A 13468-nucleotide genomic window follows, 5' to 3' on the forward strand; every position below is an offset into this window, starting at 1 on the left:
CAAACTGGCGTGCAAGTTGGGTAGTACATATAGAGAGGTCTAAATGGGAATAGGTGTGAGATGTGTCTGAAAGAAAAGTAGGGGCGCCAGTATTGAGGCAGACAAGATTGAGGTGGTTGAAAAGGTCTGCTAACAGGGAGCCCCTCGGGCAGGATGCTGGAGAGCCCCAAAGGGGATGGTGGGCATTGAAGTCTCCAGTTAACAAAAATGGTGCAGGTAGCTGAGCAATAATTTGCATCATGTCTGCCCTGGTAACGGCAGACGACGATGGAGTGTAAACGGTACAAATGGAAAATGTAAAAGTGGGGAGAGTAATTCGGACGGCAACTGCCTGCAGGCCGGTGTGCAATGTGATGGGATCGTAGTAAATATCATCCCGGACCAGCAACATAACCCCTCCATGAGTCAGAATACCTGCCACAGGGGGTAGGTCAAAATGCACAGAGGTGTAGTGTGCCAAGGCAATTTGATCGCATGGGCGTAGCTTCGTTTCCTGGAGGGCTACGACGAGCGGACGGTGCAAGCGGAGCAGCAACTTTAAGACCTCTCGGTTGGAGTGAATGCTGCGAATATTCCAGTGAATAAGTGCCATCGTGAGAAGAAAAAGAGAAAGAAGATGCAAGAAGGGGTCACCTCGAAGGCCGCTGAGGGCCTGGCTTCGAGCGAGCACTGCCGCCGCTATCAGTAGGCGGAGAGTCATCGTCCATTGGTTCAATAGGTTCATCGGCCATCTTGTTAAGATGGCCGGGAGGGGCAGTGTCCTCCGCCGGTGAATGGCCAGATGTTCGGCTACCAGCAGTGCGGCCAGGCGAAACAGATGATGGCCTGGGGCGGCAACCGCTGGGTGGTGCAGGAGAAGAAATGCGCCGTGGCGGAGAAGGAGAACTGTGCTCCCTATGGGCCTTCTTGGAAGGTCGTTTAGTGGAAGTACTGGTCGATGGCCGGGAGTTCGAGGTACGTAGGAAGTCTGCACGGGACGGTTCCGTCTTGAAGGCCCTTGCATCTGACTTCTGGGTCTTCGTCTTGGCAGAAGTTGATGCAGGTGCTTGTGTCTGAGGGGTGACGGGAGGAAGAGGAGACGTCGACCGGGCGATCTCAGCACTGGCCGAACGGATGACCGTAGTGCTGAAGGTCAGATCGCATGTTTGCGTCACCACCTCCCTGGTAGTCCGAGGAGAGGTGAGGACAGTACTGTATTTCCCCGCTGGGAGCAGTGTGGGCTTCCTACTAGCAAATAGCTTGCGAGCAGCCGAGGTGGACACTTTCTCTTTGACCCGAATTTCCTGTATACAGCGTTCTTCCTTGTAGATGGGACAGTCGCGGGAGGATGCTGCATGGTCACCCTGACAGTTCACACAACGAGGAGACGGAGGTGGACAGTCACCCTCATGGGCATCCCTGCCACAAGTGACACATTTAGCCACATTAGAATAAAACTGGCGAGTGTGATTAAAACGCTGACACTGGTAGCAGTGCGTAGGTGTCGGGACATAGGGGCGAACAGAAATAACCTCATAGCCCGCTTTGATGCGCGACGGCAGCTGAACACTATCAAAGATCAAGAAAAGTGTCCGGGTTGGTACAAGGTCATTGTTGACCTTTTTCATGACCCTATGGATACCCGTCACACCCTGCTCAGTGAGGAAAGACTGAATCTCCTCGTCAGTCAATCCGTCGACTGATCTAGTATATACCACACCACGAGACAAATTCAAAGTGTGGTGAGCCTCCACCCGGACAGGGAATGTGTACAGGAGTGTGGCCCGAGGCAGTTTTTGTGACTGAAAGGCGCTCTCAGTTTCTAGTAACAAGGTACCGTTACACAACCTGGTACAAGACTTGACAGATCCGGCTATGGCATCTACGCCCTTCTGGATAACGAAAGGGTTGACAGAGGAAAAATCCTTTTCGTCCTCAGATTGAGAAACCACGAGGAACTGTGGGACAGGCGGTAGTACTTTTGTCACTGGTGGCTGGTCAAGTTTCCGTTTTTGGGCAGAAGTCGAGAGAGAAGAAGAAGAGAAATCCATTGCGGAGGAATCCCCCATGATTGCCAACGTCTCCGATGGCGCGCTCCTTCCTTGTGGGGACCCTCTCAGAAGGCACTCTCGCCTTAGGTGAACATTTACACCTCAGGTCACACCTTCCGAGAAACGGACGGAGGGACCAATCGGTATTGTCGGAAGGTGTCAGCTCAGCAATCACCCCTCCCTGGGCCTGGCCTTTACCAGGGGGTATGTGCGTGCCTTACTTGTCTACCCAGGGTGCGGAATTACGCGTTACCCCGTCACCGGCTATGCTTGCAAACGCGTGGGTCGGCCTTCAGGCACGCACAGGGAGGAAGGAAGAAGAGGAAAAAGAAGGGAGAGAGGGAGAGAAAGGACAGACTGTCTCAAATGCCGAGGTGGAGACCAGAGAAGGCAAGGAGAAGAAGGCAAGGAGAAGGAGAAGGAGGCAAGGAGAAGGAGGCAAGGGAAAAAGTAGGTAAGACAGTGAGATGGAGAAGAACAAAGAAAGGAACCAACCAAAAAATGGAAGAAACCAGAAGAAGTGAAAAACCAAAATGACCGCAAATATAGGTCATGGAACCGTCCGTCTCCGGACGCAGGCGCTAACTACCCCCTTGAGGGGGAGGGACTCCTTTTAGTCGCCTCTTACGACAGGCAGGAATACCTCAGGCCTATTCTAACCCCCGGATCCGCACGGGGAAGGGCTACTTGTGAAAGGAGTCACGTGATCTACAAGTTAAGATACAACCACTGTGCTTCATTCTATATGGGCACGACAACCGACAAGCTGTCGGTCTGCACAAACGGACAATGACAGCCCATAGCTGAGAAACAGCTGGAGCACCCAGTTGCTGGGTATGCTGCCTAACATGAAGTTCTTTATTCTAATGAGTGCTTCACATACTGTGCTATCTGGATCCTCCCCACCAACACCAGATTTTCCCACCAGCACCAGATTTTCTGAATTGTGCAGGTGGGAACTCTCCCTGAAATATATCCCATGTTCCCATAATCCTCCTGGCCTCAATCTTTGTTCTCCAGTCCCCTATCCCCTTCCCCGTTCATACTCAAGTGCTACAAAGCCTTCTATTCAACTAGAAAAGCACCACAGTCTTTTTACTGCTCTCCTTTTCTGGTACGATTGTCTACCATCTGTATAAATTTGATCCTAGGGGTTAAGGTCAACTTGCATATAACTGCAGTAACATTCTTAACTAACAAAGCAAAGAGTCATATTTGTGTTATTGTACAGAGGTATTTGTTATAAAGTGAGGTTTACCTAAGAATGGCTAACAGCCGATTATTATTACACTTCTTGGCCACATCCAGAGGTGTCTCTTTCAAGCTGTTCTCGGCATCCTTTTCCGCTCTCAGGTCCAACAGTGCCTTTACCACATTTGCATTGCCCCTCTGTGCCGCCAGGTGTAGTGGTGTGTTCCCATATACGTCAGCAGCGTTCACGTCACTGGAGGCTGCCAAAAGCTCCTTAACAGTTTCCAGATCGTCAGCCTGCACGGCACAATGCAAAGGTATTTGGAGCCACCTGTCCCTCGCATCCACTCGCGCACCAGCCTGACGCAGATACTCTATGCTTTGCTTGTGTGAACTGGCATAGTGCAGCGCAGTCCTACCATTCGAATCCTGTGCCTCCACATCTGCTCCAGCTTCCAGCAGGAACTTCATGTCGTCCTTGCCATACATGTAGCCTGCAACAAAATGAAGGGCAGTCCTCCCCCTCCTGTCTCGTGCCCCCACGTATGCCCCTGTGGCTAGGAGATGCTTCAAACTGCTTCTGGATTCAGCCGCCTCAAGCAGCTGTCTGTCCATTTCCTTCTGAGAAGCACTCCTGCAAAACAAAATAAAGATCTGTCACTACTGCAAACACATACCCATTAAAAGCAATGATCAAGAAAACAAATTACTATCATAATCGTGTAGACATCTGCAGCCAGAATTATTCAACATAATGGTTTTGTGGGTGTGAAGGTTTATCATATTGTGGGATAACTGAACACGACACTGCTCTACAGCCACAAAACAATAAAGTTATTATAAGTTTGGAAAGTATAGTACGACAGCTGCCCACAGCTGAAAATAAAAAAACCTCTTCATTCGTGTATGATTTAAAGAAGTGCCCGTACCTACGCACATGTAGCCTACAGACAGAAAAGCTGTGTATGTTAAGAGACTAGTGCCTCATTGGTAAAAACTCAATTTCCATTTATTTAGCAACAAAATACACACGTCAAAAAGAGTTTTGCATCACCCCAGTTCTCAGAGCTCCTGAAGATAGACATTGACTGTGGATATTGTATCACAGACTAAGTCCCTTTGACTGTTCAGAGATGTCACTAAACCCACTCCAAGACGTGAACAACCATGCATGAGCAGCGCCTATTACAGAGACGGGGTCCGATGGCCGATCAGTTCGAGCCATTTCACCAGGAAAGAGGTACACGGATTGTGTTGTCTGTAGTTCAACTGTGCCTAGATGGTCAATAGCTCAGTTCAATCATGTCTGCATTATTACTTTGTTCCAGGAAGGGCTCTCAATAACCGAAATGTCCAGGCATCTCAGAGACAACCAAAGCGGTGTTGCTTGGACACAGGAGATACAGAGAGACAGGAACTGTCAATGACATGCCTCGCACAGGCTGCCCAAGGGCTACTACTGCAGTGGATGACAACTACCTACAGATTACGGCTCGGAGAAACCCTAACAGCAACACCACCATGTTGAATAATGCTTTTCATGCAGCCACAGGATGTCTTGTTACGACTCAAACTGTGCGAAATAGGTTGCATGATGTGAAACTTCACTCCCGACGTCCATGGTGAGGTCCATCTTTGCAACCACGACACCATGCAGTGCAGTACAGATGGGCCCAACAACATGCCGAATGGAACACTCAGGATTGGCACCACATTCTCTTCACCAATGAGTGTCGCATATGCCTTCAACCAGACAATCATCTGAGACATGTTTGGGGGCGAACCGGTCAGGCTGAATGCCTTAGACACACTGTCCAGCAAGTGCAGCAAGGTGGAGGTTCCCTGCTGTTTTGGGGTGGCATTATGTGGCACTGACATACGCTCCTGGTGGTCACGGAAAGCGCCGTAAACAGCTGTACTAAATGTGAATGCCATGCTCCGATGGATAGTGCAACCATATCAGCAGCATATTGGCAAGACATTCGTCTTCATGGATGACAATTCAGCCCCCCCCCCCCCCCCATACTGCACATATTGTGAATGACTTCCTTCAGGATAACGACATCGCTCGACTAGAGTGACCAACATGTTCTCCGGACATGAATCCTATTGAACATGTCTGGGATAGATTGAAAAGGGCTGTTTATGGACGACATGACCCACCAACCGCTCTGAGGTATTTACGCTGAATCACCATTGAGGAGTGGGACAATATGGACCAGCAGTGCCTTGATGAACATGTGGATAGTATACCATGACAAATACAGGCATGAATCAATGCAGGAGGACATGCTACTAGGTGGTGTGTACAGCAATCTGGACCACCACCTCTGAAGGTCTCACTGTATGGTGGTACAATATGCAACGTATGGTTTTCATGAGCAAGAAAAAGGGTGGAAATGATGTTTATGTTGATCTCTATTCTAATTTTCCGCACAGGTTCTGGATCTCTCAGAATTGAGGTGACGCTAAACTTTTTTTGATATGTCTAATAATCAATAATTTCTGGGCAAATAATAATCCACTTACAAATAAATCTCTACTAATATACAATCAAACTATTATTTTTATATTGAGATTTAAATATCAATGCCAAATTGGCTGTCAAAAGAGCAGTGTATGATGCCTTCAATGACTACCATAGCAGAATATTGTCAAATGATATTTCACAAAACCTAAAGAAATTAAGGTCATATGTAAATGCTGTTAGTGGCACCAAAGTTAGTGTAAAGTTCTTAGCAAATGACACAGGAATTGAAACAGAGTAGCAAAGCAAAAGCTGAAATGATTAACTCCATTTTCAAATGTTCCTTTACAAAAGAAAAGCCAGGAGAATTACCGCAATTTAATCCTCGTACCACTAAAAAGATGAATGAATAAGTGTTTGTGTCAGTGGTGTTGAGAAACAGCTGAAACTGTTAAAACTGAATAAAGCTCCAGGGCCCAATGAAATCCCAACAAGATTCTTTAATGAATTTGCGGCTGAGTTAGCCACTCTTCATCGTATTATCTCTCAAACGAACCGTGCCCAGTTCTTGACAAAAAGCACAGGACATATCCGTCTACGAGAAGGGAAGTACAAGTGATCCACAGAACTACCAAACAATATCCTTGACATTGATTTGTTGTAGAATCTTACAACATATTCTGAGCTCAAACATAAATTCTCAGTACCACACCTACACTTATTCTCAAAAGCATGAGTATATTGGGCATCGAGTGAAATTGGTGACTGTATTGAGAACTTTTGGATAGGGAGGATGCAGCATGTCATTTTGGATTGGGAGTCGTTGTCAGATGTTGAATTAACTTCGGGTGTGTCCCAGGAAAGTATGTTGGGACCATTGCTGTTCATATCATATATTAATGACCTTGCAGACAATTTTAATAGTAAACTCAAGATAGTTTGGAAATGATGCAGTTAAATAATGAAGTACTGTCTGAAAGAAGCTGCAGAAATATTCAGTCAGTTCTTAATAAGATTTCAAAGTGGTGCAAAGATTGCCAACTTGTTTAAAGGTTCAGAATTGTATAACTATGCATTTCACAAAAGGGAAAAAACTTAGTGTCCTATGACTATAATATCGATGAGTCACTGTTGGAATTGGCCAATTCATACAAATACCTTGATGTAATACTTTGTAGGGATATGAAATGGAATGATCACATAGCTTCAGTTGTAGGTAAAGCAGGTGGTAGACTTCAGTTTATTGGTAGAATAGTGGGAAGTGTAATCAGTCTACAAATAAGATCGTTCAAAAATCACTCATGTGACCCATCGTAGAATATTTTTCACATGTGTGAAACCTGTAACAAATAGGACTAACAGGGGATATTGAACATATGCAGAGAAGGGCAGCATGAATGGTCACAGGTTTGTCTGACCCATGGGAAACTGTCTCAGATATACTGAAGGAACTGAGATGGACAACTCTTGAAAATAGACATAAACTATCCTGAGAAACTCAATTAACAAAGTTTCATGAGCCACTCGCAACTAGAGTGGGAAAAAATAACTGTCTATGTGCCTCCAAATAAGCCATAATTTCTCGTATCTTATCATTGTAGTCCTTACATGAAATGTATGTTGGTGGCAATAGGATCGTTTTGCAGTGACATTCAGCTGCTGGTTCTCTAAATTTTCCCAGTAGTATTTCTGGAAAAGAATGTCACCTTCCCTCTAGGAGTTCCCAAAGTACCTCTGTAGTACTTGCAAGTTGCCTGAACCTATCAATAACACAGCTGGCAACTGGCTCTGAATTACTTTGATGTCTTTCTTTAATATGACCTGCTGCAGATCCTGAACACATGATCAGTGCTCAAGATTAGGCCACACCAGTGTCCCATACGTGGTCTCCTTTCCAGATGAGCCACACTTTCCCAAAATTATTTCATTAAACCAAAGCTGACTATTTGCCTTCCCTACCACAATGCACAATAAATGAATGCCCCATATTGGAAATGATGTACACCAGGTCTCAGAACAATGATAAAACAGCAGTCATTAGTAAGCACATGCTGCAGTTTTGTGCCCAAGCTATTTGTCGTGACCTGAGTCCTAAATCAAATACAGCCTGGGGAAAATACAAATTTTCTCTCAATCTGCACTCAATTGGCTGCCTCTCAGTGTTACCTATAAAACATCTTAATACTGCATGTCTATGTAATAATCCGCCTGTTATTACACAGTTGCTAACACTACTGTGGTATCACTCATTTGGAGTAGCATGCCATTTGGCTGCTCCAGGCACCTACCAGAGGCCGCTGACTGTGGACAGCACATCATTTACCTGTAGCTGAGAGCCAGTGGCCCATAAAGGAAAAAAATTCTCTAAATATATAGTATTGATGCACCATCCCTGGCCAGCAGTCTGTATCAGACAGTCAGTCAGTCTGTCTGTGTGTCTGTGCTTCTCAACCATTACATACTTGTAATTGTTTTGTATTTGTTATTCAGAATGCATCAACATGTGTTCACTAGTCATTTGATTGAACACAGTTGTAATCTGTATCCATTCTGTGCGTTGTCAGTTTCTGATGTGTAATTGTTATGCTATCACTCTGTAACCAATAAATTGTATTTTTGAGTGACAGCATTCTCATTGCATAGCCACATCACAACAGTTCCAGATCCAATGGACAAACATCAGTGTAGATAATAAAGTAATCATTGTATGGTCGTCCGAAGACATGTGAATATCTCAAAAAATCTACCAACAATAACTTACAACTACAACTAAGGTGCCTCAGCCTAATAACTTGGGCCTCTGCACTCTGGCACACCAGAACCCACAACAAAATAAGTGCAGTTTGGAGAGCAGTGCTGCTCCGCAAATATGTGTTGAACTGATGAATAAATGTTCCATTTGCTAAGAAGTTCTTTACTTTAGTCCACACCGATTGGGACTTTTTCTATTGAAGTCATTTTCTAGTGGAATCTAAAACTGACATTGTAAATGCAATCAAATATTGTGCATAATGATATAATGAATATTTAGGTAAATATAGTTTTGAAGAAGAAAAACTAAGTTTACACATGAACAATATGAGTACAGAGAAAGAAAAACATTGTTTATATAATGTTGTGGTGAGATGAAGTTCTAAAATATGATACTGCAGTGCCTGTTTTGTTCAGAAGCACAATGCAATGTTTCTTCAGACATGCGTGCATATCCAGAGGAATAGGTACTGTGGTGAAAACAGCCATTACAAAATACATGAAACGTATTCCCAGTTGTGAATATGGACATCCATTAGTTGTATAATGGAATGACGACAATGAAAATTTGTGCTGGACCGGGACTCGAACCCAGATTCCCACTTATTGCAAGTGATTGCCTTACCGTTAGGCTATCTGAGCACACTCCACAGCCAGATGGTTGATGACAAGTGGAAGTCTGGGTCTGGCTGGGGAGCTTGCTCAGATAGCCTAATGCTAAGGTGACCACTAGCAATAAGCAGGAAATTCGGTTTTGAATCCCCCTCGAGCACAAATTTTCATTGTTATCGTTCCATTATAAAGCTGATGGTGTGTTGTCAAATCTTAGAACATATTGTGAGCTCAACTGAGCTCAAATATAATAAGAAATCTTGGACAGAATGACCTCCTCACTGCCAACCAGCACGGATTCTGAAAATATCGATCATGTGAAAACCGGCTTGCACTTATCTCAAATGACATACTGGAAGCTTTGGATCCATGCAATCAGGTAGATGCAATAAACCTTGCATTCTGAAAAGCATTTGACTCAGTACCACATCTATGCTTACTGTCAAAAGTATGATCACATGGGGTGTCAAGTCATATTTGTGACTGGATTGAGGGCTAGGGAGGAAGCAGAATGTTATCTTGGGTGGAGAGTCATCGTCAGATGTAGAAGTAACTTCAGTTGTACCCCAGGAAAGCGAGTTGGGATCCTTGCTGTTCATGTTGTATATTAATGGCCTTGGAGACAATCTTAATAACAACACCAGACTTTTGCAGATGATGCAGTTATCTATGATTAACTACTATCCGAAAGAAGCTGCATAAATATTCGGGAAGATCTCGATAACATTTCAAAGTGGTGCAAAGACTGGCAACTTGCTTTACATGTTCAAAAACATAAAATTGTGCATTTCATAAAATGAAAAAAAAAAAACAACATAATATCCTATGACTATAATATCAATAAGACACTGTTCAAATCCACGAACTCATACAAATATCTGGGTGTAGCCCTTCATAGGGATATGAAGTGGAATGACCACATAGGCTCATAAAGCAGGTGGTAGACTTCAGTTTATTGATAGAAGTGCAACCAGTCTACAGAGGAGATTGCTTACAAATCACTCATGCAATCAATCCTAGAATATTGCACAAGTGTGTCGGACTCGTACCAAATAGGACTAACAGGGGATATTGAATGTATACAGAGGTGAGTAGCATGAATGGTGACAGGTTTGTCTGACCTACGGGGAAATGTCACAGAGATACTGAAGAAACTGAACTGGAAGACTCTTGAAGATGGATGTAAATTATCCCAAGAAAGTCTATTAACAAAGTTTCAAGAACCGTCATTAAATGGTGATTCTAGGAATATACTACAACCACATACGTATCACTCACATGGGGACTGTGAGGATCTCTGTACGCACTGAGGCACTGAAACTATTATTCTTCCCATGCTCCACATGTGAATGGAACACGAAGAAACCCTGATAACTGGTACAACGAGATGTACCTTTTGTTATGCACCTCATGGTGGTTTTCAGAGTATTGACATAGATGTAGAAGGCTCCAACTGTGCTGCTGTTGTTGTTGTTTTCAGTCTGAATACTCGTTTGATGCAGCTCTCTGTGTGCTACTCTATACTGAGCAGGCCTCTTCATCTTAGAATAACTACTGCAACCTACATCCATTTGAACCATGTTACTGTATTTATCCCTTGTTCTCTCTCTAAAATGTCTATCCCCTGTGCATACCTTCAATACCTTAATGAACAATTCTTTCATTCCTCAGAATGTGTCCTATCAACAAATCCCTTCTTTTAGTCAAGTTGTACCACAGATTTATTTTCTTTCCAATTCGATTTGGTGCCTTCTCATTAATCACATGATCTACCCATCCAATCTACAGCACCAGATTTCAAAAGTTTCTACTCTCTTCACGTCAGAACTGCTTATTGTTCACATTTCACTTCCATATAAGGCTACACTGCATCCAAGAAAAAAACATTTGAACATTTAAATTTATATACATGTTAACAAATTTCTCTCTTTCACAAATGCTTTCCTTGCTACAGCCATTTGCATTTTATATCCTCACTACTTTGGCCAGCATCAGTTATTTTGCTGCCCAACTAGTGAAACTCACATTGCTTTTAGTGTATCATTTTCTAATCTGTTTCACTTAGGATAACTTGATTTAATTTGGCTGCATTCCATTGCCCTTGCTTTGCTTTTGTTAATGTTCATCTTATATCCTCCTTTAAAGACACTGTCCATTCCATTCAACTGCTCTTCCAAATTCTTTGCTGCCTCTCACAGAATTGCAATGTTATTGCCAAAGCTCAAAGTTCTTATTTCTTCTTCCTGAACATTAATTAATTACCCCAATTTTTCTTTGGTTCCCTTTAGTGCTTACTCAGTCTACAGACTGAATAATACCTGGTATAGGCAGCGACCCTGTCTCACTCCCTTCTCAACCACCGCTTCCCCTTCACGCCCTGCGACTCTTATAGCTGCAAGAATTTCAAAGTGTGTGTTCCAGTCAACATTGTCAAAATATTTTTCTAACCCTACAAATGCTGTAAATTTAGGTTTGCCTTATCTTAACCTACCTTCCAAAGTAGGTCATACAGTCATTATTGACTCATGTATTCCTACACTTCTCTACAAACCATACTGATCTTCCCTGATGTTGGCTTCCACCAGGTTTTTCATTCTTCTGTAAAGAATTTGTGTTAGCAGTTTGCAACCATGACACATTAAACTGATAGTTCAGGAAGATCCACACCTGTCAGCACCTGCTTTCTTTGGAATGGGAACAATTATATTCTGCCTGAAGTCTGAGGATATTTCACCCATCTCATATATCTTGCACACAAAGTGGAGTAGTTTTATCACGGCTGGCTCTCCCAAGGACACCAGTAATACTGAAGGAATATCATCTACTCCAGGGGCCTAAACTTATATCTGTCAGAGCTCTGTCAAATTATCACAGTATCGTATCTGCCATCAGATCTTCACCTACTTCCTCCACTTTTTCTATAATATTGTGCTCAAATTTGCTTCCCCGTATACAGATACTCTATATACTCCTTCCACCTTTCAGCTTTCCCTTCTTGCTTAGTACTGTTTTGCCATCTGAGCTTTGGTATTCTTACAGCTGCTTCTTTTTCTCCAAAGGCCTCTTTAATCTTCCTATGGATAGTATTTATCTTCCTCCTAGATATACATTCTTTACAGCCTTGCATCTTTCCTCTAGCCATTCCTGCTTATCTAATATGCACTTTCTGCCAATCTATTTGTTTTAGACATTTGTATTCCATTTGCCTGCTTCATTTGCTGCATTTTTATATTTTCTCCTTTTGTTAGTTATATTCAACATATTTTGCGTTATCCACGGACTCTTACTAGGCCCTGTCTTTTTACCTATTTGGGCCTTGTCTTTTTACTTACTTGATCATCTGTTGCTTTCATTATTTCATCTCACAAAGCTACCCATTTTTCTTCTACTGTATCCCCTTCCTCTGTTTCAGTCAAACATTGCCTAATACTTCCTCTCAAACTATCAATAATCTCTGATTCTTTCAATTTATCTATCTCCCTTCCTTTTAATTTCCTATCTCTTTGCAATTTAAGTTATAATCTACATTCATAGCCAACAAATGGTGGTCAGGACACACATGTGCCCCTGGAATCACCTTACAGTTTAAAATTTGGGTCTGAGATCTCCAGGTCTCTTTTACGTATAGAACATTGTTATGCGACCCCCCCCCCCTTCCCCCACCCCACCCACCCATGAATCACACAATTGGTGGTGTGTCTCAACGATACAGATAGCTCTACTGTACGTGCAATCACAATGGAGGGGTACCTGTTGAGAGGCCAGACAGACGTGTGGTTCCTGAAGAGGGGCAGGAGCCTTCTCAGTAGTTGCCAGGGCATCAGTCTGGATGATTGGCTGATCTGACCTTGTATCATCAACCAAAACGGCCTTGCTGTGCTGGTACTGTGAACAGCTGAAGGCAAGGTGAAACTCCAGCTGTAATTTTTCCAGATGGCATGCTGCTCTATTATATTGTTAAAGATGATGGCCTCATCTTAGATAAACTATTTCAGAGGTAAAACAGGGCAGGGACTACTCAGGAGGATGTCGTCATTAACGACAAATAAAACTGGCATTCAACTGATCAGAGCATGGAATATTAGATCCCTTAATCAGGCAGATAGGTTAGAAAATTTAAAAATGGAAATGAATAGGTCGAAGTTTGATATAGTGAGAATTAGTGAAATTTGGTGGCAGGAGGAAAAGGACTTCTGGGTAGGTGAGTACTGGGTTATAAATACAAAGTCAAATAAGGATAATGCAGGAGCATATTTAATAATGTATAATAAATAAGAATGGCAGTAAGATACTATGAACAGCATAATAATCACGTTATTGTAGCCAAGGTAGACATGAAGTCCATACTTACCACAACAGTACAACTTTATATGTCAACTAGCTCTGCACATGATGAAGAGGCTGAATAAATGTATGA

At 43.2% G+C, this 13468-nt stretch overlaps 1 protein-coding gene across 1 annotated transcript in view; it reads right to left on the reverse strand.

Annotated features, from left to right (window-relative positions):
• Positions 1-13468, reverse strand: part of LOC124550960 (poly [ADP-ribose] polymerase tankyrase-1-like) — a 111279-nt gene that overhangs the window by 27236 nt on the left and 70575 nt on the right. The window contains exon 5 of the mRNA XM_047125775.1: positions 3289-3855. Within this exon, the coding sequence (XP_046981731.1) occupies positions 3289-3855 (567 nt within the window). The remainder of the gene's footprint in view (positions 1-3288; positions 3856-13468) is intronic.

Source organism: Schistocerca americana, chromosome 9 (genome assembly GCF_021461395.2).
Source record: "Schistocerca americana isolate TAMUIC-IGC-003095 chromosome 9, iqSchAmer2.1, whole genome shotgun sequence".
NCBI lineage: Eukaryota > Metazoa > Arthropoda > Insecta > Orthoptera > Acrididae > Schistocerca > Schistocerca americana.